This window comes from Passer domesticus, chromosome 1 (assembly GCF_036417665.1).
Source record: "Passer domesticus isolate bPasDom1 chromosome 1, bPasDom1.hap1, whole genome shotgun sequence".
Taxonomy (NCBI): Eukaryota; Metazoa; Chordata; class Aves; order Passeriformes; family Passeridae; genus Passer; species Passer domesticus.
This window is the reverse complement of record NC_087474.1, coordinates 45,897,655-45,921,362: the sequence shown is the minus strand read 5'-3', so window position 1 is coordinate 45,921,362 and position 23,708 is coordinate 45,897,655. Positions and strand designations below refer to the sequence as shown.

At 35.8% G+C, this 23,708-nt stretch overlaps 1 protein-coding gene across 1 annotated transcript in view; it reads left to right on the top strand.

Moving 5' to 3' along the window:
• The window catches only part of DPY19L1 (dpy-19 like C-mannosyltransferase 1), a 45,140-nt gene extending 22,079 nt beyond the window's left edge, over positions 1-23,061 (top strand). The window contains exons 11-23 of the mRNA XM_064418095.1: positions 1,199-1,276; positions 2,830-2,916; positions 4,376-4,435; positions 6,864-6,944; positions 7,689-7,790; positions 8,486-8,557; positions 10,025-10,074; positions 10,698-10,722; positions 12,351-12,470; positions 17,807-17,981; positions 18,775-18,874; positions 20,297-20,422; positions 21,474-23,061. Coding sequence (XP_064274165.1) covers positions 1,199-1,276; positions 2,830-2,916; positions 4,376-4,435; positions 6,864-6,944; positions 7,689-7,790; positions 8,486-8,557; positions 10,025-10,074; positions 10,698-10,722; positions 12,351-12,470; positions 17,807-17,981; positions 18,775-18,874; positions 20,297-20,422; positions 21,474-21,630 — 1,233 coding nt within the window. The 3' untranslated portion in view covers positions 21,631-23,061. The remainder of the gene's footprint in view (positions 1-1,198; positions 1,277-2,829; positions 2,917-4,375; positions 4,436-6,863; positions 6,945-7,688; positions 7,791-8,485; positions 8,558-10,024; positions 10,075-10,697; positions 10,723-12,350; positions 12,471-17,806; positions 17,982-18,774; positions 18,875-20,296; positions 20,423-21,473) is intronic.
• The last annotated feature ends 647 nt before the right edge of the window (positions 23,062-23,708 follow it).

The following is a 23,708-nucleotide window of genomic DNA, read 5'->3' as shown; positions in this document are numbered from 1 at the left end:
CACATCAGTCTTACTAGTGTTGAGTTTAAAAGTTGACTGTTTACACCACTTACCATTCTGTCTCCAGGACTAAAAATATTTACTTTTCCCACATAAACAGCCTCTAGCCTGAGATCAGTACATTAGAACAAGAAAAAAAAAACTTTGTCTTCTGAAGCACAAAAATTTAAAAAAGGCATTGATCAGGCTGTTAAAATTTTTAAATGTACCCGTGTTTGCATGGCATGTAATATCTGGCATGATTTTGCATGATTTTCTGTATAATTTTGATGAGTCTGTGAGTAGTGCTGTAGTCTGAGATTTTGGATAGTTGAGGTAGCTGTAGTTAGCACTGAAATCTAGGGAATGCTGGTTGGAACTGTAGGATAATGTCACACAACAACTTTCTTTGTGTTTGAGTTGGTTGAAATGTAGCCTGTTGACTGAAATCCATCTGTGTCTCCAGACCTTTTCACTTGTCTGCCTTACTTGAAGCAGATTGAGTTGGTAGCTTTAAACAATCAATATAAGCTGTGGTATGCAAGGTTTCTAAATGCATAAGAGGAAACCAATAAATTCTGTACAATATTGAGGAAAACTCATCACTATAACCTGTTCAAGAAGCTGAGTCTGAAATTTGCAAATTCAAGGTCACTTCATAATTTCATTAATTTCCCATATGACTTTTAAGAGGCTGTCTAATCCATAAGTCAACAAGCCTTATTTTCCTCAGCAGCAAATTGTGGATGTTTCCCTACTTAGCTGAAAACTTAAAATTAATGAGTAATTCTTTTGTGGTTTTGACTGATATATTTTGGGTTTTTTGGTTTTGGTTCATTTGTTTGTTGGGTTTTTTCCATTTTTGTTTGGTTTGGTTTATTTGGTCTGGGTTTTTGTTTGTTTGGTTTGGGTTTTTTTTGTGTTTGGGGTTTTTTTTAATTTTGTTTTCAATTTAAAGGTGAAAGGTAATGTGTTAGTGCTGTGTTTTGGTGACTTGGATTTTTATGAAATTGAATACTTATTTCTTAAATATTCAACTGTATTTGATAATTCTTTTTTAGAGCACCAGAACAGGATTTTTGTAAGAGATAATTATGAAACACCTGAGTACTTAACAAAAAGTAGCAATAAAAGTTAATGATTTGAATAATCTTTCCTTTTGCATGAAGGAGTACACCAGTGCAAATTGTTTTAACTTCCCTTTCACTTTTGATTTTAGATAGCTTCATTATTTGCGGTGTGTATTATGGGTTATATTGACTCCAGCAAATTACAGAAGATACTATCTGCTCATATGGTAATGCTTTTTTAAATAAAACTTAAGTCTCCTCAAACAGGTCAAAGCATGAAAAGAGACCCTTTGTCTGAAGTACTTTCCTTAGTTGTACAAAGGTTGAAAACATGCAGTGATAAGGGAGGGAGGGGTCTGGATTGGAACTAAAATTGGGGTTTGAAAACTACTGTAGTCTTGACCATGCAAAGATCTTGTGGTTTAACTGTTTGGGGAGATACTTAGAAAGGAGCATGAGAAAAGAAACTGTTAAGTTGAAAACCAGTTTTTTTTCAAAACTGTGTGAAAAAGTCAAGAAAGAAGGGAAAGATAAGTAAAAGGTGTGTAAGTTTCTGCATAATACCTGTTTTCAATTTTTAAAGTTGAGATAATGATCAAATTTTGCTTTTTGAAGTGGGATTACAGTTTTAAATACAAAGGAAGATGTAGACAAGTTTTTTTTAAGAAATGTGATGGTGTTTAAAATTATTTTTTCTTGCTAAAATTGTGCGATGCTAACTCAGTGGGTGAAAAGAGAATATTGCCTCAGAAAGGAAACTAAATTATATTTCATATGTTTTAAAACATGTTTTGAAATACTGTAAATGAAAAACTAAAGACAATGTCAAGTTCTATGTGATTCATTTCTCATGGAAAGCAGGGACAAAATAAGCAGATTTGTTTGGTAGCTTTTTGACAGAAGCAGGATGACATACTTAAGCTTTCTGGCTTATGTCAATAGCTATATCATAATTTAGGTGCTGAAATGCCTTAAATAGCCTATTTTCAGATAGATAAACAGTCATGTTATGTTACAGAGACAGCTTATTGAGTCTGGGTAAACTGCCAGTCTGTTTCCTGGTGTTTTCAATTTTTGCCTCCCTCCTACCCTCCTCCTTCTGTGGAAAATGAAAGTCTTAACTATGTGAAGAGGGGAGTAGAAAAGTCTGCAAATTACTGTGTTATTTTTCCTTATTCCTGTGTATAAAAGAAGATAGAGCTTGCTTATTGATTTTTGCCCTCTAAGTTGGAAAATGTAATTCAGATTGCTTTCTATTAAAAAAGAGAGCACAGTAGATCAGGATGGTGGATAAAAGTTGTATTTCAGCCTTGAATTAGGTACATATGATCAAACAGAGTTCTCCTTCCTTGACTGTGATGATGATGGTGTTTTAAATAAATGTTTGTCAGTTAGGAAGAAAGAAGACATCAAATATTGTATTAATTTTTATGTTTGTCCAGAATTCTAAAAGGTAACAGACAGGATGGAGAGAACTCATGCAGTAATTTAGAAAAAAATAAATATGTCAGAAATAGCTTCAGAAATTTATCTGTTGTATTACATTAATTTATCCTATCAGGATTTGTTCTTACATACTTTTAATAAAAAATTAAAACAATTATCTGCACTTGGCTGCCTGCTGCCATTAGATCCTTACAATCAGTGTTTTCAGAACAAATTTGCAAGTGTACCAGGATTGCACTTTGTTGTAAAGTAGGTCTTCTTAAATTTAAAGACACATTAGGTAATCCTTACCTTTTGTATTTTAAATAGAATAATTTTTATTTTCTTCTTTCAGGTATCTCTTCTGGTGTGTTTTATTCTGATGTTTGGTAATTCAATGTTACTGACATCATATTATGCTGCATCTTTAGTAGTTATCTCGGTAAGTTGCTTAAGAAGAATCATATGCTGTGCTGAGACTGCAGTGCTGTACTGTTAGATATGTATTGATGTAAAATGTGCTGCTGCTGCACTACCAGACAGATGAGGAATCCTTCACATGAGAGACAGGATTAGACCATAAAGATATCTGGTGAAAGGGTAAATACTAATTCAAGAAATCATGAATTTATACCAAAACCTCTTTGTAAGAGAAACTCATTTAAGACTCAGTTCTTCTACGTTTATACTTCTGTTCTTTTTATAAAAATATAAAATTTACCATGTATGTAATTTTGACCAGAGTGACTGTAAAGCAAGAAGCATGAGCAAGGAGGAGATTCATTTAAATGCTTCTTATTGATAGTAATCCTCTAGAGCAGAATAAATGACTAAGCCATATATTACAGTGGTTTAAGACTGTTTGAAACTGCTGCATCATACCACTGTGTTAGCAAAATTACTCACTGAAGATTCATCATCTCACTATTCATTATCTTAATTTTTCTTTAAATAGGAAAAAACCCACAATCTCTTTCAGTTTTGTATAGTTCCTCATAAAGGATTTATGTACATAAGAAATAGGAAAGTGTTGTGAGCAGATCCTATTTAGCTTGCTGCAAATCATCTTAATTTCTGATTCTTTTTGTCTGCTTGTATTTTGTCAATCAGCCAGAGTGTGGCAATTTCTCACTTATGCTAGTAGTAGACTGTCTTGGCTGCATATTTGCTGTAGTACAGTTTGCTTGTTATGAATCTATTCCAGTTTCTTCTAGCAGCTTTTGTAATGATATATTAAGTACAGTTGAGTTGAGTTCTCAACCTGTTGAGTTCCTTGCCCGTTTTCTGCTTTGATAGAAGTATTTGTTGGCTGTGTGTTATTTGGATGCTTATATTGGCCTCAGTCTCACATATGGACTTGATTTCTGGAAGCTTTTAATTACATTGTTCATCAAATTAGCCTAAAATGGGTCTTCCTTGTGTCATAAAATGAACATATTGTGAAACAGAAAGGAGTGACTCCTACAGCCCTCCATGTTCAGTTGCATTACTTGAAAATGGTTTGTAATGTGCTGCCAGTAATTTATTTCTTGCGTCAGTGTCTTGTTGTTCACAGAAGCAGACAGAGCTCAGTTTCCCATTGGTTTTGACTTAAAGAAGCTTAGAACTGAATAATGCAGAATCTCCTTGCTTGTTCAGGAGAAAAGTAGTCTTCCATAATTGCACTCAAACTGCAGTAAGAGTTTTTATGTTGGCAAGTTTTGCCAGTGCTGGGTGAAATCATACTATATTTTATATATATTCGTATCTCAGGTTGTATTAATAATGGTTGATTTTTTAATAACTAAATATATGATGTGCTAGGCTGTCCAAAAGGAAAACCCTCTCATTCAGGGTACTAGAATAGCTTCTTTTTACTATGTTACCTGAGAATGTGCATTAATTTATTTTTTTTTTATTAGGGAATTCTTGAATGGAGTCCAAAAGTCTTGAAAAGGCGCAAAAGAGAAGTCTATGTATGGGTAAGGAATTTTGAATATTTTGAATTTCAGAGAAAAACTATTACTTTTTTTTTTTTGTCAAATACAGAAACAACTGGTTTCTTTTCTAATAATTGAAAATCAAGGATTATAGCTGTACTAATGTCTTTAATAAATTGTCGATGTTCCCAGCAATTAGTGTTAAATTTCTGAAGAAATAAGGAGAGCATAAACACACATTTATATCAGAAAGCTGAAATAGCCTTTAAATGGCAACACATTTAATTTCACATTGACAACTTTTCATGTTTACAAAACCTGAGATCTGTGTGGAAATCCTTTTGAAGTAAAGGTCAGTTTAGAAAAGGCAAGTAAAAGGCTAACAGTGCTTGCAGAAATGGAGATTAAGGTACTGCATTAGATATTCACTAAAATGTAGATATCTATATAATTTTTAAGAATAGTTTTATGACAGCAGCAAACACCTTAAGATTACATAGGGAAGCAAGTCAGAGTAAAACACTGTAGAGTGTGTGGGTGAGGTTTTGGAGGGTAGTAGAAGTTATGTCTAAACAGGGACAACACTCCCAAAACTATTATGAATAAAATGTAACACTGTAGAAAACATGAGAATTGACTTGCTGCTTAAGACATAATGTTAACATGTAAAAACACCTGAAATGGGAGCCTACCAAGACTATGCCTGACTTAAGACAGGCATTCTTATTAAATGAAGGGTGAGCTGTTAACAAAACTGGATGACATTCATACAGCTATTATAAAGGAATTAAAATTGGAAGGAATTAAAATATTTATAGGAAACTGCAGTGCATGTCTGCATGCCTGGTTGTAGTACCAGGGAAAATCAGAGTGTAGGCAAATTTCATGTCAGTTTTTTGAAATGGAGATCCAAGGCACTTCTGGAACAGCAAACTAATAAATCTGGGTTTTGTAAAAGAATAAAAGCTTGTATGATATACGAGGAAGAGGTGTTAAGTTGTATGTACGTGCAGCATAATGAGAGACATCCAATGCAGCCTTTGTCAGAGGAAGTCGTGCCTTGCAAAAGTGTTTGACTCCTTTGAAGGATGTAGATAAGGGTGTGTGGGTGAATGTAATGTACATAAATTTCAGGAACTTTTTGGAGAAGCTGTCTAACTGGAACTATAAAAGAAACTAAACTTCATGAGATAAGGTATGAACATTAGAAGGTCAGAAGCAAAGGGTAGGATTAAATGGTAAGTTTTCAAAAGACCACCACCACCCCAAAAATGTATATAAAATAATTGATCCTAAATAAGGTGCTACCATTCAGCAGACAAATCTCAGTATTCTTACCCAAAGTTCTCTGAACACACCAGTTCATTACTGAGCACGTGCCAAAAAGGAGAGTACTTGATGGAAATCACAGAGAAGGACCTGTCGAGAAAGCAGCATTTATTTTTTTTATTTTGTAAATTAATATGTAACATTGTTAATATTGCACGTAGTCCCAGTCAATGTGTCTTACCTAAAAAAAAATCAAAAACTATAATGCCTTCCCCCAAAATCTATTGACATTGAGTATGAAGATAATTATTAATGTAAATTTACCAAATAGCTCAGATTTTAAAATATGTTAGAATTCTACATCTTGTAAAATAAAGGTAAATATGGCAAAGCCGGTGAAGAAAAGTAGAATATAACTATAGTTTTTTTAGTGCCTCTTATGGCAGCAGCGATAAGCTTGTGAGGGATAAGAAAGTTACTGTGGAAGAAAAAAACCCAGAGGCATTCAGTAAAGGATTAGGATACCTCCTAGGTATTTGGGATTCTTAGCAGCCATTAAATGAGATGATTGAATGCAGCCCATCGTCACAGAAAAACCCTGGTTACATTAGGGCAAAGATCAGGTTTTTGTTGAATTCTTTCTGAAAGCCTCTGCTGTGAGTCCCAAATACAAGATACTGAGACAGGTTGTCCTATTCAGTTGATCCAGTTTTATAAAGAGCTAGCTAAATTAAGCTACACTGCCAAGAATTTAACCTTCTTGGTACAGGAATAAACTGTATACATAACCAAAAGTAGTAGCTGGACATAACAAACAATTATATTTCCACCAACTTCTTACCTCAGATCATCTTGACATGGTGCTATAAATCAGCAAATTCTTCCAAAGATTTGAATTACCAGGCTAGCACAACCTGATAATATGGAGCAGCTCTTGTCCAGAAACAATCCCTACACACTGATAAGTGCAAAACAGGTGGAACAGACAGCGAGGCTGCCCCTGTTTCAAGATAAATTTCTACCCCCTCTGCTGCACTGTTGTATGCAGTGGCGCAGCTGTAGTGTAAATCAGTTGTGCAAAATTATTTCAGCTGTAACATAGGAGAGTTTATAAGTAGTAGCTAAATTTAAGAAACGTTTTAAAAAGAGAAAATTTATAGAAGTTAAAGGCATCCATTTCATTCTAAATATATTTTTCAAGGTCATTGAAGGATGTGCCTGGTTATTTGGGACAGTCACCTTGAAATACCTGACTTCTCTTGTGTTTGGAATAGCTGATGATGTAAGTGCTTTTACCAGAGTATCTGGTTGGTATCTTTCAAAAATTCTGTCATTCCTAATATTTGATTTTGACATCTTGTTGATACACTTTCCTGAATTTCCAGAATTTGTTTTACAGAAGTGGGAGAGAGATTGTATCTTTACTTTTTCTTTCGTTATGTGTTATCACTTTGAAATGTTATTACCAAAATTTGCAAAAACACAAATATCTTTACTTTTGTCTTAGTGAATACTCTATGTGTTTGTTTTAAATGTGGATTTATAGAGCTTTGTTTGTCTTGGGTATCTTCTACCTACACCTTTATTTACTCAGTCTGTTAATTCACTCTTCTCTGAAACTAATTTAGTTTTGAGATGCTTGTTGTAGTAGGTACAGCTTTTGCTGTATTTCAGCCCCTTTATTGTTAAAAACCTGTCTCCAAATGTGTATCAAGGGGTAAAAGACAGGAGCACGGAGTATTGAAATATGACTATGCAAAACTATACTCTTGTTGAATACAATTTTTTTTTCTGTTTTCTGCTTTTTATTTAACACCATACAATCTGTGTTAGACTCAAAGATGTTATTTAACACACTGGAAGTAGATTTTTGGTGCTCTTGTAACAATACTGTAAGTGATACAAACCTCTGTTCTAATTAAAATATTTCTCAATACAGTATAATTTCTCATATTTATACTACTTTGTTGTGGAAAACAGGACCATTTACTACAGTTTGGTATTTCTTTCCTGTATGTCCTGCCAGGCTCATATAGGAAACATACTGAAATCTAAATTTATTGGCTACAAGGATTTTGATACATTAATGTATACCTGCGCTGCTGAATTTGACTTCATGGAAAAAGAGGTAATTTGGTCAAAATATGTGATTTTGGAAGAGGGAATTTCTTGCTTTATCTTTATTGGTAACTTATAACATTTGAGAACCACAGCTCCTACAGCCGTCATTAGTTCAAATACATACTTGAAAAGAGAAATTAATGAAGTAAAGCTAAATTAAATAGGGTTTATTGCATTTTAAGTGAACTTAAACCGAACCAATGTTTTGATTTTAGATCTAAGAAATATGCTTGCTTGAATGAAAGAAGTGCTTCCTCAGGAATAAATGAAAGGTTACAGTTCTGCAAACAAGATTTTATGGGGCTCTCGGTACCTGGCCTTGGAAAATGTAGTGAGAGCTGCAAGGGCCTTATGTAGTAGGTTTAGACTACAGAACAGCATGAAGCTTCATAATGTGGCATTAATAGACTTCTTTTAATTTATCAGTGCCTACATATGTATTTAGAATGTTTATAGATCATTCAACCTATAGTACTCAAATTCAGATGAGATACAATCTATTTGTCATCTTTGGATGGCTTGCCAAAAAACTGGAAATAATTTACTGATGACCCTAGTATTATGTCTTCAGTGTGATTGCGGGGTGGAGTTTACATTTACATTTTACTCCAGAAAGATCTCCTTATATTAGTTTCTTTAAAATGGTGATTAAAATAATTACAGATGAAGGAGAGCAATTAACGAACTTGATTTCCGTTTTAGACTCCAGTGAGATACACAAAGACTCTGCTATTACCAGTTGTTCTGGTGGTTTTTGGGGTAATCATCAAAAGGGTAAGTGATTGATTTAGTGAGTCACCTTTACCTTGAACTTACATTTCAGTTTTTTTGGAAGGGATTGCTATGCATTTGTTTGTTTGTTTGTTTATTTATTTATTTATTTATTTGACATGGGAAGAAATTGATATGGAAGAAATTGGTGTGGTGGGTTAACCTTTCCTGATGGCCAGGTGCCTGCCAAGCCATGCTGCCATTCCTTACTCTCACTATGATGGGGAAAGAAGAGTAGAAAAATCTCATGATCAGGGATAAGTACGGGGGCCTCTCTCTGATTCACTGTCATGAGCAAAACAGACTTGAAATAAGGAAGATCAAATTAAATTTTTTTTGTGAATAAAAATAAAATGCAAGAAGCAAACCAAAAACTAAAACCATCTTTTCATCCCCAGGCTCAATAGGTCCCTTCCATAGGCTGCAGTTGCTTTAAGAAAGGGGTCAGCATAAGTCCTTTCCATGGGGTACAGTTCTTCAGAATCAGACTGCTCTAGCATGAGTCCCCCACAGGTTGCAGCTCCTGCCAGAAAACCTGCTCCTTTGTGGGCTCTTGTCCACAAGCTGCAGTTCCTGCCAGGAGCTGTTTCCTTTGTGGGCTCTCTGTGGGTTGCAGCATCCTTCAAGACATGCGCACCTGCTCTGGCATGGGGTCCTCACAGGTCTTGGGTGAATTTCTGTCTGCTCCACCATAATCCTTCATTGCCCTCCAGGGGAAAAAAGAAACTAAACTTGCATCACTGTGGTGCTCTCCAAAAGCTGCAATCTCATGGTTCTCATGGAGCACCTCCTCCCGCTCCTTCACTGACCTCGGTGACTTGAGTCTCATTTCACTCCCAGTTTTCTTGCTGCTCTCTCTTAAACACGCTGCAGAGTTTCCTTTTTGTAAACATGTTATCAGTAGGGGCCCCACCAGTGTTGCTGATGAGTTCAGCTTTGGCCGGTGGTAGGTCTGGTTTTAAGCTGTCTGGAGCTGCTCTCTCTGCCTTGGGGGCAGCCCCTGATCTCTTCCCACAGAAGCCATCCCTGCAATGCTCTGGCTACTGAAACCTTGACATGTAAACCCAGTACAGTCAGAAAAACAGAGGTTTTCAAGAACATGTATTTAAAATTCTGTATTCTCATTACAAAGATTTTTGCGAAGGTCCAGTCCTGAGTAATTTAGAAGAAATTTCTGTTATTTAGGTGATGAATGCTATAACTGGAGTTTATAACTGTTTTTGTAAATTTGATTATGTATAATTTGTGTAAAAACAACTTACAGTTTGTGCAGGAACAGATGGGATAACTGCTAACTGCCTGGCTAATTAAACATCCGCTAAAAGAAGTTCTGGGTAAAACATTGCATGTCTTTTATCATTATCTCAAAAAGAGATTACTCAGGTGTAGTTTGATTTAGCAAATGTTGAAAATCTTCAAAATCTTTTTGAAAGTATCTTCATACTTTTTCTTGTCTCTTGTTTTCTTCAGGCAATTAAATATATTCTGTGGTCCTTATCTCACCCAGGCCGATATGAAAAGTAAGTATTGTCTTCTTTTTTAATGTAAAACTGAATTTTGTTCTGGAAGTTCATTTGATTTGCTATTTGCTGCAAAATTCTGTTATGTAAGTCCTTTTTGAAAGGTTAGTTATGTGCAGTTCAATAACTGAATGGATGTATTGCAAATGGTATTTTTATATTATAACTAAAATGAAGGTTATCTGCTAAACATGTTTTAAACATCTTAACCCATTTATGCCTAGATTTTATATTTAATGATTTACTTTTCTGCTCTGTTCCTAAAGCAGTATTTATGTGCTTTTTTTGCTTTTTTACTATAAATAGCGAATGCAAATTCTTTTTCCCCCATTAATTTCTTCCAGGTTATAAAGATACCAGAGTTTCATCTCATGGAAGTAATTTAAAAAAAACCTGCTAAAATCAATACTTGAGATTTCCAAATAGATACAGGGATTGAGGAAGATAGTTAAGATTTGCAATTTATTTCAAAACTTGTATGGAGGGGGGAAAAATTCTGACATTTGATTCATGCTTACTGGATTCGTTGCATTGTCTAATGCCATTAGAGATTATTCGAATATAAAACCATTTCTTCTGTAGTACATAAATAATGATGGGTTTTGGGTTGTTATTTTTTTCAGAGAAGAACGTTTTAACCATGGTGAGGTAAGATTCTTTTTCTGCACAATTTTATTCCAATGGTTAATGCAAATACTCAGTATTGAAATGCAGGTTGCAATGGGCTGATGCAGATACAGGTGGTTTATTTGCATCTAAGTATTTGCATCATTATTTCCCTCACCTTAAATTGGGTCTGGTATGTCACCAGAATAACTGAAATGTTGAACAAAGGAATATACTGGCTAATGGGGGTGATTCTGCAAGAGAGGAATCTTGGGCTTTTACTGTAGCTGTTCCAAAAGACACTGAAGCTAGGCTGGACTTTGTTTCCCACATGGAAACTGGGAAGGAGATTAGTTCCTTTACTGGGGTATCACATGACGTGTAATATTCAAATTCTCTTTTGACATATGCCGTAATGATTCTTGTAGCACACATGGTTCTTTTTAGTAAAATTGCAAAGCAACATAGTGTGTCCCCCTCTGTAGCCCTCGGCACAGGAAGAACGTGGACCTGTTAGAGCAGGTCCAGTAGAGGTCCACAAAAACAAAGGGATAGAACACCTCTCCTATGAAGACAGACTGAGAGAGCTGGGGTTGTTCAGCCTGGAGAAGAGAAGGCTGCAGGGAGACTTCAATGGGGCCTTTCATTGCTTAAAGGGGGCTTATAAGAAAGACAAGGACAGCTTTTTAGCAGGGCCTGTTCCATTAGGACAAGGAATAATGATTTTGTACTGGAATTGGGTAGATTTAGGCAAGCTGTAGGGAAGAAATTTTACTACAATGAGAGTGGTGAAACACTGGGATCAGGTGGCCCAGAGAGTTGGTAGATGTCTGTCATGGTTTAACCTCAAGTTGCCTTAGAGGAGGTTTAGATTGGGTATTAGGAAAAATACCTGAATGAGTTATCAAGCAGTGGGATAGGCTGCCCAGGGAGGGAGTCACCATCTCTGAAGGCATTTAAAGACATGTAGATGTGGCACTGAGGGTCATGGTTTAGCAGTGGACTTGGCAGGGTTAGATTAATGAGTGGACTTGACCTTAGAGGCTTTTTCAAACCTAAATGATTCTATGATAATCAATCAGATAAAAGCACTGATTGCAAAAATGCCTCTGGTTTAGCACAGCACTTGGACAAGTAACATAGATTAATGTTAGGAGTAATGAGTGACATATCTGGTGCTTTTCAGAATACTAAAGCAGGCTGCCTCTCATTGTGTCATTATCAAGGATGATCTTATTTTCTTCTCTTACTCCATACTTGTGTAATTTGGGCACTAAAAAGCAAGGTCTCTTAACTTCTAAGAGGTCTCTTAACCTCTTGTATAATAAGGTTATACAAGAAGTTTTACATATTCTGTTGTTGTCTAAGTTAAGCCTGATAGTGGCTGAGGGTTTTTTAAATAGCTAGCTGTTTCTCTAGCTCCTTTTTCTTTTATTGATAATGTTTCTCCTTCCTGTTATTCCATTTATTAGCATACTACATGCACTTTAGATAAAAGATAACAAAGTCATTATCACCATTTGAAATATGGATATCTTTACTTTGACTTGGACTCTTTCAGACAAGCTCATCATTTAAGCTATACTGAAAATGAAATTGTGTGTTTAAGGCAGAAATGAAAAGTATGCCAATTTGCTTCTGTGTCTTGTGGTTTCTTTTTTTCTTTTCAGCTGGTATTCCATGCATTGCAGCTGTTGGCATACAGTGTCCTAGCGATTTTAATCATGAGACTAAAGCTGTTTTTAACACCACATCTGTGTATTATGGCTTCCTTGGTGTGTTCAAAACAGGTAAGCTCTCCTGTAGCTGTCTCAGTACTTAGATTATTACACAGATATTTGTCCTGAAGCATATTTCTTTGTGTGTAATTGCTGAATCTGGGAGTACCAGATAAAAATAAACTAAATTATATTGCCTGTCAAAAATGGTTCCATTCTCCCCACTTCCCAAATAAAGCAAAAGGCTTGCTTTATGCAACTTGTCCAACTGCATTATTATACAAGTTAACATGCTGTGTATCAAGCTTGAGCACAGGGGGACATATCTTAGATTTTACTGTGTTTGCACACCTCTATGCCACTGCTAGTTTTTATTGACTATTAATTTTATCCAGTGTTTGTCTTTGTTTACACTCTGTTTTCACAGCTCTTCAGAGCTTATTGCCTTGCATATTTCTTGCCTATTAATTCTTTCTAGAAGTCTCGTTTGAAGTCTTGCATGTTGAAAACATTTCAGTCATAAAAATCAAAACTCATATGCCTAACTCAGACTTAATCGTCCTACTTTGAATAATCTGTAACATCAAATGTTACTAGATTTCCTCCAGACAGAAAAGGTCTTAGAATAGGCTTTCCATGTTTCATTATCTGTGTTTCTGAGAAGTGAACATGATTAAATATCTATTTAAATAGCTATTTTGGAAGCTTTGAACATGCAGAAGTAGGGTAAGTGGTCCTTTGTCTGGGAAGCAGGCAGGAAAGGTGGATTGAAAAATGTCTGAACAATTGGGCCCAGAGATCAGTGGTGCCAAGTCTGCTTGAAGGCCAGTAACTTGAGGGGCCAGTGCTGGTCCAAGGCTGCTCAGTGTCTTTGTTAATGGACTGATGGTGGGGCAGAGTGTACCCTCAGTACGTTTGCTGATGGTGCAGAGCTGGGAGGAACGGCAGGGTCTGTCACATGGTGCCCAGTGGCAGGACCAGAGGCGATGGGCACACACTGAAACACAGGCAGTTCCCTCTGAACATGGGGAAACTTTTCTTCTGGGAGGGTGAAAAGCATTGGCACAGATTGCCCAGGGGCGTGGTGGCGTGTCCATCCTTGGAGGTACTCAGAAGCTGTCTGGACATGGACCATGGGCACTTTGCTCTGGGTGACCATGCTCAAAGCAGCAGGGCTGGATCCTCAGAGGTTCCTGTCACCCTGCACTGCACTGTGGTTTTGTAGAAAGTGTCTAAAGGAGAATTTAGGGTGCTATGGTGAAGGCAGTTCCTGTCTCTGGAACAGCTGATACCCCTGTCAAACAACTGGAAGATGAGTGAATGAGAGAGATTTATGCAGAGAGGAGAACACTATCTCATGTTAGGCCAGTGAACAAATAATTGCTTCCCAGAAAACTGAACTGCTTCTTAAATGATCTTTAGAGAAGGTAGTTCTTCATAACACTGGACAGATTGCACAGGATCAGTCTGCTTAAATGTGCTCATCCCTTTCTTGATGCCTGATGTACTTGGCATAGGTGAAAGTGCCAAGTGTTTGCCAACATCAAATTAATATCTACAGTTAAAATATAAAATGCTAAGAAATTATCAAAACCTCTTTCTTTAGCCACCTTGTAATTGAGTGTCAGGATTTAGGAATTTCCTCTACATGCTTGCTATTCTGGAACATTCACAGGTGTTCAGTTTTGCAGCTCTTAGTTGTTCTTGAAAATCTGGCATCCTCTTAGGTGGTCTGGTTGTTAAAGCAATAGCAGTTGCCCTGATTGTTTTTCTAAGTGAACTTTCATGAGGTGTTTCTGAGTAATTTGAAACGAAGCTGCTTTTCAGAAGTCAGAAAAGCAAAATGAAAAAATGTTCTTTTAACATGCAATTTCTAGATAACAATTATGATTTAAATTAATGCTGTCCAAAATTGATTTGTTCTTAGTTCTTTTTTTTAACTGTGTATTTCTTGATGGGCTTTTCTGCCATGTTGGTTGTGGTGGTGGTGGTAGTAGTAGAGTTTTGTAGTGAAGTTCAGAACTAAATATGTTTATATACTTTGTGCCACAGTGAAATCTGTGCTGATTTTTTTTAGCTGCATGGTGACTTTCTTAAAAAAACACCTGAGTAATAGCATTTCAGTAATTTTTCCTGTATTGTTGTGGGTATTTAGTACTGCAGCTGAGGTCATCAGGCCAGTTAGTGAATGCTGGTGCTTTTCATGATTGTTGCCTGTTGGATCTTAGAGGGTACCATAACATGTCATAAGTGTGTAAATATTGGAAGGGAAGACAGTATTTTGTCAATATTTTTTTATCTGCTGCTTCCAGCTGCATTTTGGGCCTTTGACTGTTGTGCTGTTTGCTGTTGTAGAGTGACAGTGATCTTTCCAGGGAGATGTTGCAGTTGCAGATGATAGCCTGTGCTGGGAGATGCCCTGTTGGATCAGGTGATTCTGGTCCAGTGACTTTTCCTTCCTTCGTTGCAGCATCATGGAGGCATAGTTGGTTTGAAAGAAACAGGTCGTGATTGCTAGGGAAGGGCTTCAGATTGCTGCAGGTCAGACATTTATTTTGTGCAGAAAGGGATAAACGACCAGCAGTGCTACATAATACACCCTGGGAATATCCTGGCCCTGGCTTGAGCCTGAGGAGAAGTGTTCAAGTGAATCCAACTTTAGGTGAACAGCATTAAGGAAAATAAAATCCATTTCCTTGTCCTATTATTAGTGAAGGTTATTTTGCCTGTCCAGCTGTTCCCCAGGTTGGTGTTGATTGATACCTGTAGAAGACAAGCTGGATTTTTTTCTGGTCTGACAGGTGTGTCCTTGCTTTAGTAGAGGGAGGCTGATAATCTTCCAAGCAATACAGGGCTGGCTTCAGCATGGTAGAGAAACACTGCCCCATAAGGCTGTTGAGCCTCCTTTGAGCAGATCACTTCTAAGACTTAAGCAAACAATAAGAAAACCTTTTTTTGTTGTTCTTGTTTTGGTTGGTTTACTTGTTTTTGTAGGGCCAGGAAAATATCAAGTGTTTTTAATGAGCTTTTTCTATCCTACTGGCAGCTGAGGAGAAGTAGTTTTTTGAGGCTGAAAAATCTGATTGTATGTGCAATACTGATCCAGAGTTTCTTGGATGGAGGAAGATGGGACTTGTGACAAAATGATTCATTAACACTCAGTACACTTTATCACGGGATAAAGTTTTACATATTTGAATGAACATAAGTTAATAAGTGACAATTTGGTTTTACAGATGCAAGAAAAAATTAAGCGAATTTAAGATAGGCAGTTATTGCAATTGAGGTCAACACTATCCTTTCATCTAGCAGACCATGAGAGCTTAGCTGCAGTAGTATGTTAGTATATCTAATTTGTTTTGAGGCCAAAAATTACTGTTTGCACATGGAAAAGAAATTTTGTATGTTGTGTTGTTTCAGCCCATTGCGTGAATTCTTGCACTTTCCATTTTTCCATTACCAGGAGCTTGTGGCAGCTGATGGGCAATAAAAATGATAATGTCCTTTTTCTAATAAAGAGTATTTTCATTGTCTGGAATGCTTTCTGGTGAAAAGAAGTGACCTAATGTTGATTTTCATTGCAAGTAATTCACTTCATAACACATTTTCAAGAAAGGATTTTTAATGAAATAAAAGTATAAAGTAGCTGCATCTTTGCAAAGCAAGTAACTCCCTTGTTCTGTACAGCTGCATTTTAAGTACGAGAAACCTGTGACTAGAACCTTTACTTCTCTTAGGTTGAAAAAAGAGGAGTAATTAAATTAGGGATTGGTTCAGTTTTGTCATTTAACTTACTGTTTGTGCTTCAAGTTAGGCCCAGATCTGCTGTTGTTACTGTTCAGACTTTTGACCATTTACATCCACACATTTCCTCTTTCTGTTAAGGGAAATGATGCTATCCTGAGTGGAAATTTTGAAAACAAAATAAAATAGCTGGAGAAATACTTAAAGTATTCATTTGGGGAAAATAACCAAAAAACTAAAAACAACCCAAAACCTTGAATTGATTAAAAAAAAACCAAAACACCTAAGGAACAGCATCCAATGAAAGTAATGCTTCCTTTGCATTTCATATATATTCAATCATTCTAGGCTCCTTGTGTAAACAAAATAGTGCTAAATTCAGAGACTTTGAACATCAGTGAGGCTTTATAAAAGTGTGACAGCAATGTAATTTTCTTGGATTTTAAACGTTGTGGAACTGTCAAAGTTCTAACATGTCAATGAAGTGACATTTTTGCAGCTGTTGGTGAAAAGGAGGTTTACTCATATAGAACAGCCTACAAATGAATTAATTTCTCTTCATCCTTCCAGATCCACACAGTGGTCAGGCCTGTTTGGGATATTTACTTTCCCTGGATAGTATTGCTGTTTTTCTCAGAGTGTTTAATGAGTCTTTAGGGATGAGAGTAAAGTATACTGTATTTTTGGAGAGGTGGCTGGAGAATTTTAATAATCTGAGGTAGTTTGTGGTTGGTTTATAAGAAAGGTAACACACACTACTTAATTGGTGTAGTCAGCCTTATGGGAGCTTCTACTGAGAGACTTTCTTTTATTGTTTCATGCTTTAATTTAAAAAAAAACAGGTAACAGTACTATGAATGAAATGCATTTATTTAGTGTGGGTTTGATATTTTTGATGTGTGGAGCCTTCTAATTGGGAAAAAAGAAGATGTTGTTTATACTTTCTAACTTAATGATTCAAATATGGATGTGGTAAAGTGTTACTGTTCAAATCAAGCTTCAACACAGCAAATTTAGTACTACTTTTTAAACTCTCTGTTTTCACATATTTATGAATATTTGCTTAGAGCCTCCAGCAAATTGTCTTTAGGAAACAATGCAAGCCCCAGTTGAAGCAAGGAAAGAGTGGGATATAAAGCAGCATTAAGCTTACTATCCTCCAAGTCTGTCTTTCTTACATGTTTCAAAAGTTTGCAGTACAATCTCTAATCTGTATACTACAGATAAAAAACTCTAGATGGAAACAGGAGATAAAATACTGTAAAAGTCCAGTTAGCTTTATTGAAGCATCTTTACTTGCAGATTTTGATATTGGAGACTTGACATTTGATATTTGAGCTTTAAAAGTTTACATTAATGTGAATTTTTTAAATTCTTTTTTTAAAATTTATTTAGAATTGCAAATGTGATGTGCAGTATTTGTTAAACATGAGTAATTCTTAGGAATTCCATTCTGAAATACAGTATGTATTATATGTAGTATTATGTTCTGAACTATATTGTAATACTATGAATTATAATCTGAAGTTTAGTGGAGAAGAAATAGCAGAGATGTTTCATAGTGCAATATATGTTAGATTCCTCATAGAGAAATAAAAATTAATTGTTCTGCATACAACATTCCAGAATTGTTGTCTAGGAATTAATTGATTCTTGCATTTCAGTTGTTTGGATGGCTCTTCTATAAAGTCCAGCCCAAAACATTGGTCTTTGCTATTTTAGCATTGATGACAATAGAGGGATCTGCAAACCTTCGAACTCAGTGGAACATCATGGGAGAATTTAGCAATTTGCCACAGGAAGAACTTCTAGAGTGGATACAAGTCAATACTAGACAAGGTGAACTATTTAATAATATAGGATGTCCCTATTTATTGTGAGGTCGAACTGTGGAACCTGTCACAAATGACTGCAGAGGTGTTGCTACTATCTGTAGCTCTGGCATGTCTGCTTCTCCACATAAAAGCTATGTCTAGTAAAAAAAGGCTCCAAAAGCTGTCTTTGTAAGACTCCTGGCTACTGGTCTGGAGCTTCTAACCACTGGTGGAGTATTTTAACAAAAGCATCTTTACCAAGTCCAATTAAAATAGGTTTTTACATAAATTATGCTCGTCCTGTATATGGGTACATGATCAGTGTTTTGCTAGAAGAGAATTTAAAATGTCTATGTATGTTGTGGTTGCACCCCTTCTTTTCCTAAAATCTGTCAGAAAACTGGTTGGAAGCAAGGTACTTGCCTTTCTAAAGGGAATATATGTTAAAGCCATAGTGGACTGAGATTTTACGGCCCATGTAACACTGATGAAAGAGTTGTTATAATAAGTATGTTATTCTACCCATTCAAGAAAAATAAGATGTATTCAGTAAATCTCCATTCTTAAATGCTTAGTTATCTAATTGCTTATATTGAGTTCAAGGTTACAAAAAACCCAAACTAAAACACTGATTTTGTGCATTTCCTGTTGATGTCACATACAGCCTTTTAAAAAGGAGTACCCTACCCTTTTCATTGTTTTTCTGTAGGATTAGTGTTCTGATATTTGAATTGCTCCTCTAATTGTTTGATTCCTCATTTCAAAATGAGGAATGATTGTTTCCTCATTTCAAAAATGCCTTTGATTGTGTATTTCAGATGCAGTTTTTGCAGGAGCAATGCCTACAATGGCAAGTGTTAAATTGTCTACACTTCGTCCTATTGTAAATCATCCTCACTATGAAGATGCAGGATTGAGGTAAATGTTGCAGTTGAGGTTTTATTTGTGTCTGCTATTGATTCTCATAATGTCTGTAATACACAGTAGGAATGGCATTGTGTTATATTGTAAAATGTGTTAAAATCTGATAGAACTGGATTTGTTATTTCAGTTAGATTGAAAACGCCTGCTTTATTTCTTGAGGATTTGTGTTCATCAAAAAGGATACACTCTAGGGACAGATATGGCTTCAAACTTACATACAAGAAAATCAGAATTAAGGAATTTTATTTTATCAGTACAATTCTATCCTTTCTTCATTCTAGTTACTCCTGCCATTGTAGACAGATATATTTTTTTTTTCCAAGATAGCCAGTACATTTATTTCTGTTAGCTTTCTGTGATGGGCTGTCATTTTTTGTTATCATTGCTTAATTATTGAAGCTGAAATTTTGTGGTGGAGTTACTAAGATTTGTACTCTTGTTATTTTCAAAATCAGGATATTTGCCTAAATTGAAATTGATTTATCTGAAAAGGTCATGAATGTCTTTTACTAAATTTAATAGTGTAGCATCATTTTTTGTTAATTTGGTGAGACTACTTGAAAGAAATCCAAGGAACAAGAAGGCAGCAAGATAGAGGGGGATAAAAGAGAAAGGACAGGGATTTATTTTACATGCCTTATGTCCTTAGTTCTCTGCCTGGCATTAACTGGCTTTAACTTCTGGTCAGCCTCAAATTGGTCAAACAGTGGGACTTGGATGATCACTGTAGGTCCCTGTCAACTGAAGTATTCTGTCCTAGTTACAAAATCATGGGACAGGGCATGTTTGGGAAAAATAAGGTGTACAGGCAATACCTGTATTGAGTATCAGAAGATGGATGGGCTTTAAGAACATTGTGCTTTGCACATTGAGAGGAAGATGTTCGTGGATATGATATGGACTGGCCTGGTTTGGAGGGACCTTAAAGGTCATCTACTTCCAAAACAGGATCATGGTGTCAGAGGGCTGATTTTGCTTGATGGATGTAGGCAGGCTCCAGGTCTTGTGCTCTGCATTTCAAAATGTCCCAGCAAGTGACACACAGTGATGGGGATCTTTTGTGGAGAGACTTGGCACAGGATTGATTCCTCCTGATCACCCCAATCCAAGCAAGGTCATTTCTAGCCTTGAGTAGTACACCGTGAATGCATTGCTTTGGCACATTTACACTTCCAGATCACAGTACCCATGGATCTTGTTACACAGTTGTCTCCTGGTACAGAAAAAACAAAGGGCTGTATAACTTGTTCTTGGAGTCATTGTATTTCTGAAGACATGATCAAATGGCATTATTAATGTAAACTTTGCTTTAGCATAGTTACCTTGTGAAATAAAAAAGCCTTCCTCTCCAGTCTAAGGTTAAAGCTTACATTTTCATGCACTACTGCAGCTAACCCTTAGAATTTTATTTTGAAGGGCAAGAACTAAAGTAGTGTATTCCATGTACAGTCGAAAACCTGCAAGTCAAGTAAAAAGAGATTTGATGAAACTAGGAGTGAATTACTACATCCTTGAAGAGTCATTGTGTGTAAGCAGAAAAAAGTAAGTAATCTCCCTCTTTCTCACAAGAATGATACACCCCTGAAATATGTAGTCTAGGATTAATATCAAGTTTTGGAGTGTTGATTTGTGGTTTATTTATTAAAAGTGTCCAAAATACATTTTTATCCAGCATGTATAGATAGTAACTGATATAATTGACTTTACCCTCATTAGCAGCCCTGTGTTCTTTGTGTAATCCTGGAAAGCTGTGTGGTATGGGTTTTTAAACTTCTCTGTAAAACACTGAAGGAAAGAAGTCATTACAGAGGAAAGAAGCAGTTATTCTCTGATGGCAAGAACAGATGTGTGTGTATAATGAAAGCCTAGTGTGAATAAAAGGTGCAGAGTAAAAGATAGTTGGAGCACCAAAATGTTATGACCATTTTAGTAGTCACTAAAAATTTTGTTGCATTTAAGATATTCTTCAGAAAGAGCTGTGCTTTTATTTCCCCCCTCACACCCCCTTGGTTTCCCTGTCTGGTCTCCAGAGCACAATTAATTCAGATTTTTGATTTTATTTTTTCATTTAGAATAAAATTAAATTTATCTGCTCAATTTCTTTTCTGTTATTTGATAAAATTAGAATATTCAAAGTTTTTATAACTTAGAAAGGTAGTTGTACAGGGAATTGATGTTGGCTATGATCTTTTATAAAAAGCAAGGAATTACTACTTTTTAAGGTGTTTTATTTCCTGAATTTTCTCTAGAAATGTTAGAAATATGTATATCGCTCTCCATTTTATAGGGAGATTTAAGGGTCCCCGGTAATATATAATGTGTTGCATAATTTGTGTTATGTGCTTCCTCCTCCAAATTAGTTCTTTATTTATTACATAACCACAAAAGCCAGATGCATTTTACACATTCTCAATACTATGTTTAAATTACTACTATATTTATTGATTTTGAAATCTGATAATTTTTCTAGTATGAAGGCAAACTTAAAAAAATACAGATGGCACAATCAAGTATTCATGTGGCACTACGAAGGAAGCTTCATGAGTTTTTCATGGCATTTCTTAATTTCTCTTTTCATATTCCTGTCTTTTAGGCCTGGCTGCAGTATGCCTGAAATTTGGGATGTCGAAGATCCTGCTAATAGAGGAAAAATTCCTTTATGTACCCTTATGAGCAAGGATTCCAGGCCATATTTCATCACAGTATTTGAAAATAGCAATTACAGAGTCTTGAAGATTCCAAAGGAATAACATTTCAATGCAATGAAGCATCGGTCTTTCAAATCTTTAAACTAGTAACTGTAAGAATTCTAAATCAGAAATACCTTTTTTACTAGACTTAAAATGGAAAAATGTGTATTTTATTTTTTACCATTTTAAGTGAATTCTGATTATAGAAATATCTTAAACCTAACAGTTTGGATTTCTATTTCAGGGTCAGTCCCTTGAGATTTGCTATGCAAATGATTATATGTTTGCACATTTTATTTAACACTGATCCAAAAAGAGCTAAAAGTAGCTATGGAAAAGTTCGTAGGTGGACTTGAGACTTCATTTTTTTGGTGCATGTTATTGGAATCCTATTGATATTAAAAAAGAAGACTAATAAGGGTAATATTTGCAGTAAGCAATAGTTTAGCTTCTCAGTGTCCAAGAGTTTTTAGCATTCTTATGCATTCAGAATAAGCTGGCATAATATACATGAAATTTTTAAGGGAAAATGCTTTATTCAGGAAAAATCTGTCATAGCCTTAGAAAGATACTAAAATAAATCCTTCACTGCCTTAACTAGACCTTCAGCGCCTAACTTGATAAGAAATTACTTTCAAAATTTAATGCTCTTTTTCCTTTCCCCATATATTAGATCCTGCCTGGACTTTTTCATCAGCATTAAAGAAAAATGAAATTTATCCCAGTTGTGCTATGGGTATAGTCACTTGTGTGGGTATAATTGCTCCAGCATTATTAGACTGGTTCTGCTGTTTTTCTGTCATCTTGATGTCACACCAGTATTATAATTAGATACTAGAGAGCTCACTTTGCGAGATACCCAGTGCGAGGACACCCTTTAGTCGTTTAACTGACTTGGTAGAGTTTTTGTATGTTTATTGCCATTGGGAGCTGTCACAGTAACTGTGATTCTACTGCATCATAGGAGTGCTAAGGTCTGATGTTTCACCGTGTGTCGTTCATGGTTTGGATTTGTTTCAACTCGGTTTTTTTGTTCGCATCAGTCTATTGGTATGACTGGTCTTTTCAGCCCTAATAGCATCTGGTGATCCTGGATGTTGTAGGGACACCATCCATCACGCCTGTAACAGTGTCAATTAAATGGGAACCTGTGATAAAGTAGTAGTATAACAACTGATCAGTATTCTAAGACATCTTATTTTTTTATAATCTGTTTTATTGAGAGGGTGAGGGAGAACGGCTGAAAATGCATTAGCTTTTTAACTTTTACAGAATAGATTTTGGAAAAATTTCTATAAGGAAACTCACAAAAAAAGGGCTTTTGGGAAGTCACTTTTTAAAATGTTAATTGAATTCAAGGAAGCAGGAAAAAGTCTTTATATAAACATTGTGACTAGTGTTTCGGCACAAAAAGGTACTGTATTTTTATGAAGTTTATGCCAACTGTTGACATGTACTTATGTGGTTAAATAAAAAAGAGAAAGACGGAAATTGTGCTCATGTTTCTGGTAGGTGTTACGCTTCTCTTATGTCTGTTAAACTGAAGTTTAACACAGTTACCACAGCAGATACGATTGAAGCCGATCTTTCAACTAAAAAAATGCACAGAAGGGCTGCAGATGATTAAACCAAAATCGCACATCTCTTTCTGGCTTCCTTTTTATTCAAAATATCAGTGCAGGAATATGTGAAAAGACTGGTGGAACGAAGAAACATTTGAAAGTCAAGGTTCAAAGATGTGCTTTAGTAAAAATGTTCATCATTTGTTGAGGAGGTGACTGTTACTCAGCACATGGCCAGACACTGCAAATTTTCATCTCCAGGGATATTATGCTGTTCCTCTCTTTAAACTGCTCTGAAACCCAAATAATTATTTTCATCTGTTTGATATTAATGTCATAAAATTTAGTAATGAAAAAATATGGAGTAAGAAATGCAGCATATGATTGTGAGGAAGAAATCTGTGAATTCTTGAATCAGGTGTCCTATGTTATGAATTTCCTGTCATCTCAGTAATTTGCTCTCAGTTTCAAAGGAAGGAATTTTTGTTTAAACGACACAACATTTAACACATAGGAGCACCATGTTAACATTATGCTTATCACTGCAACCTCAGCCAGAAAACACAAGTTGGAGGC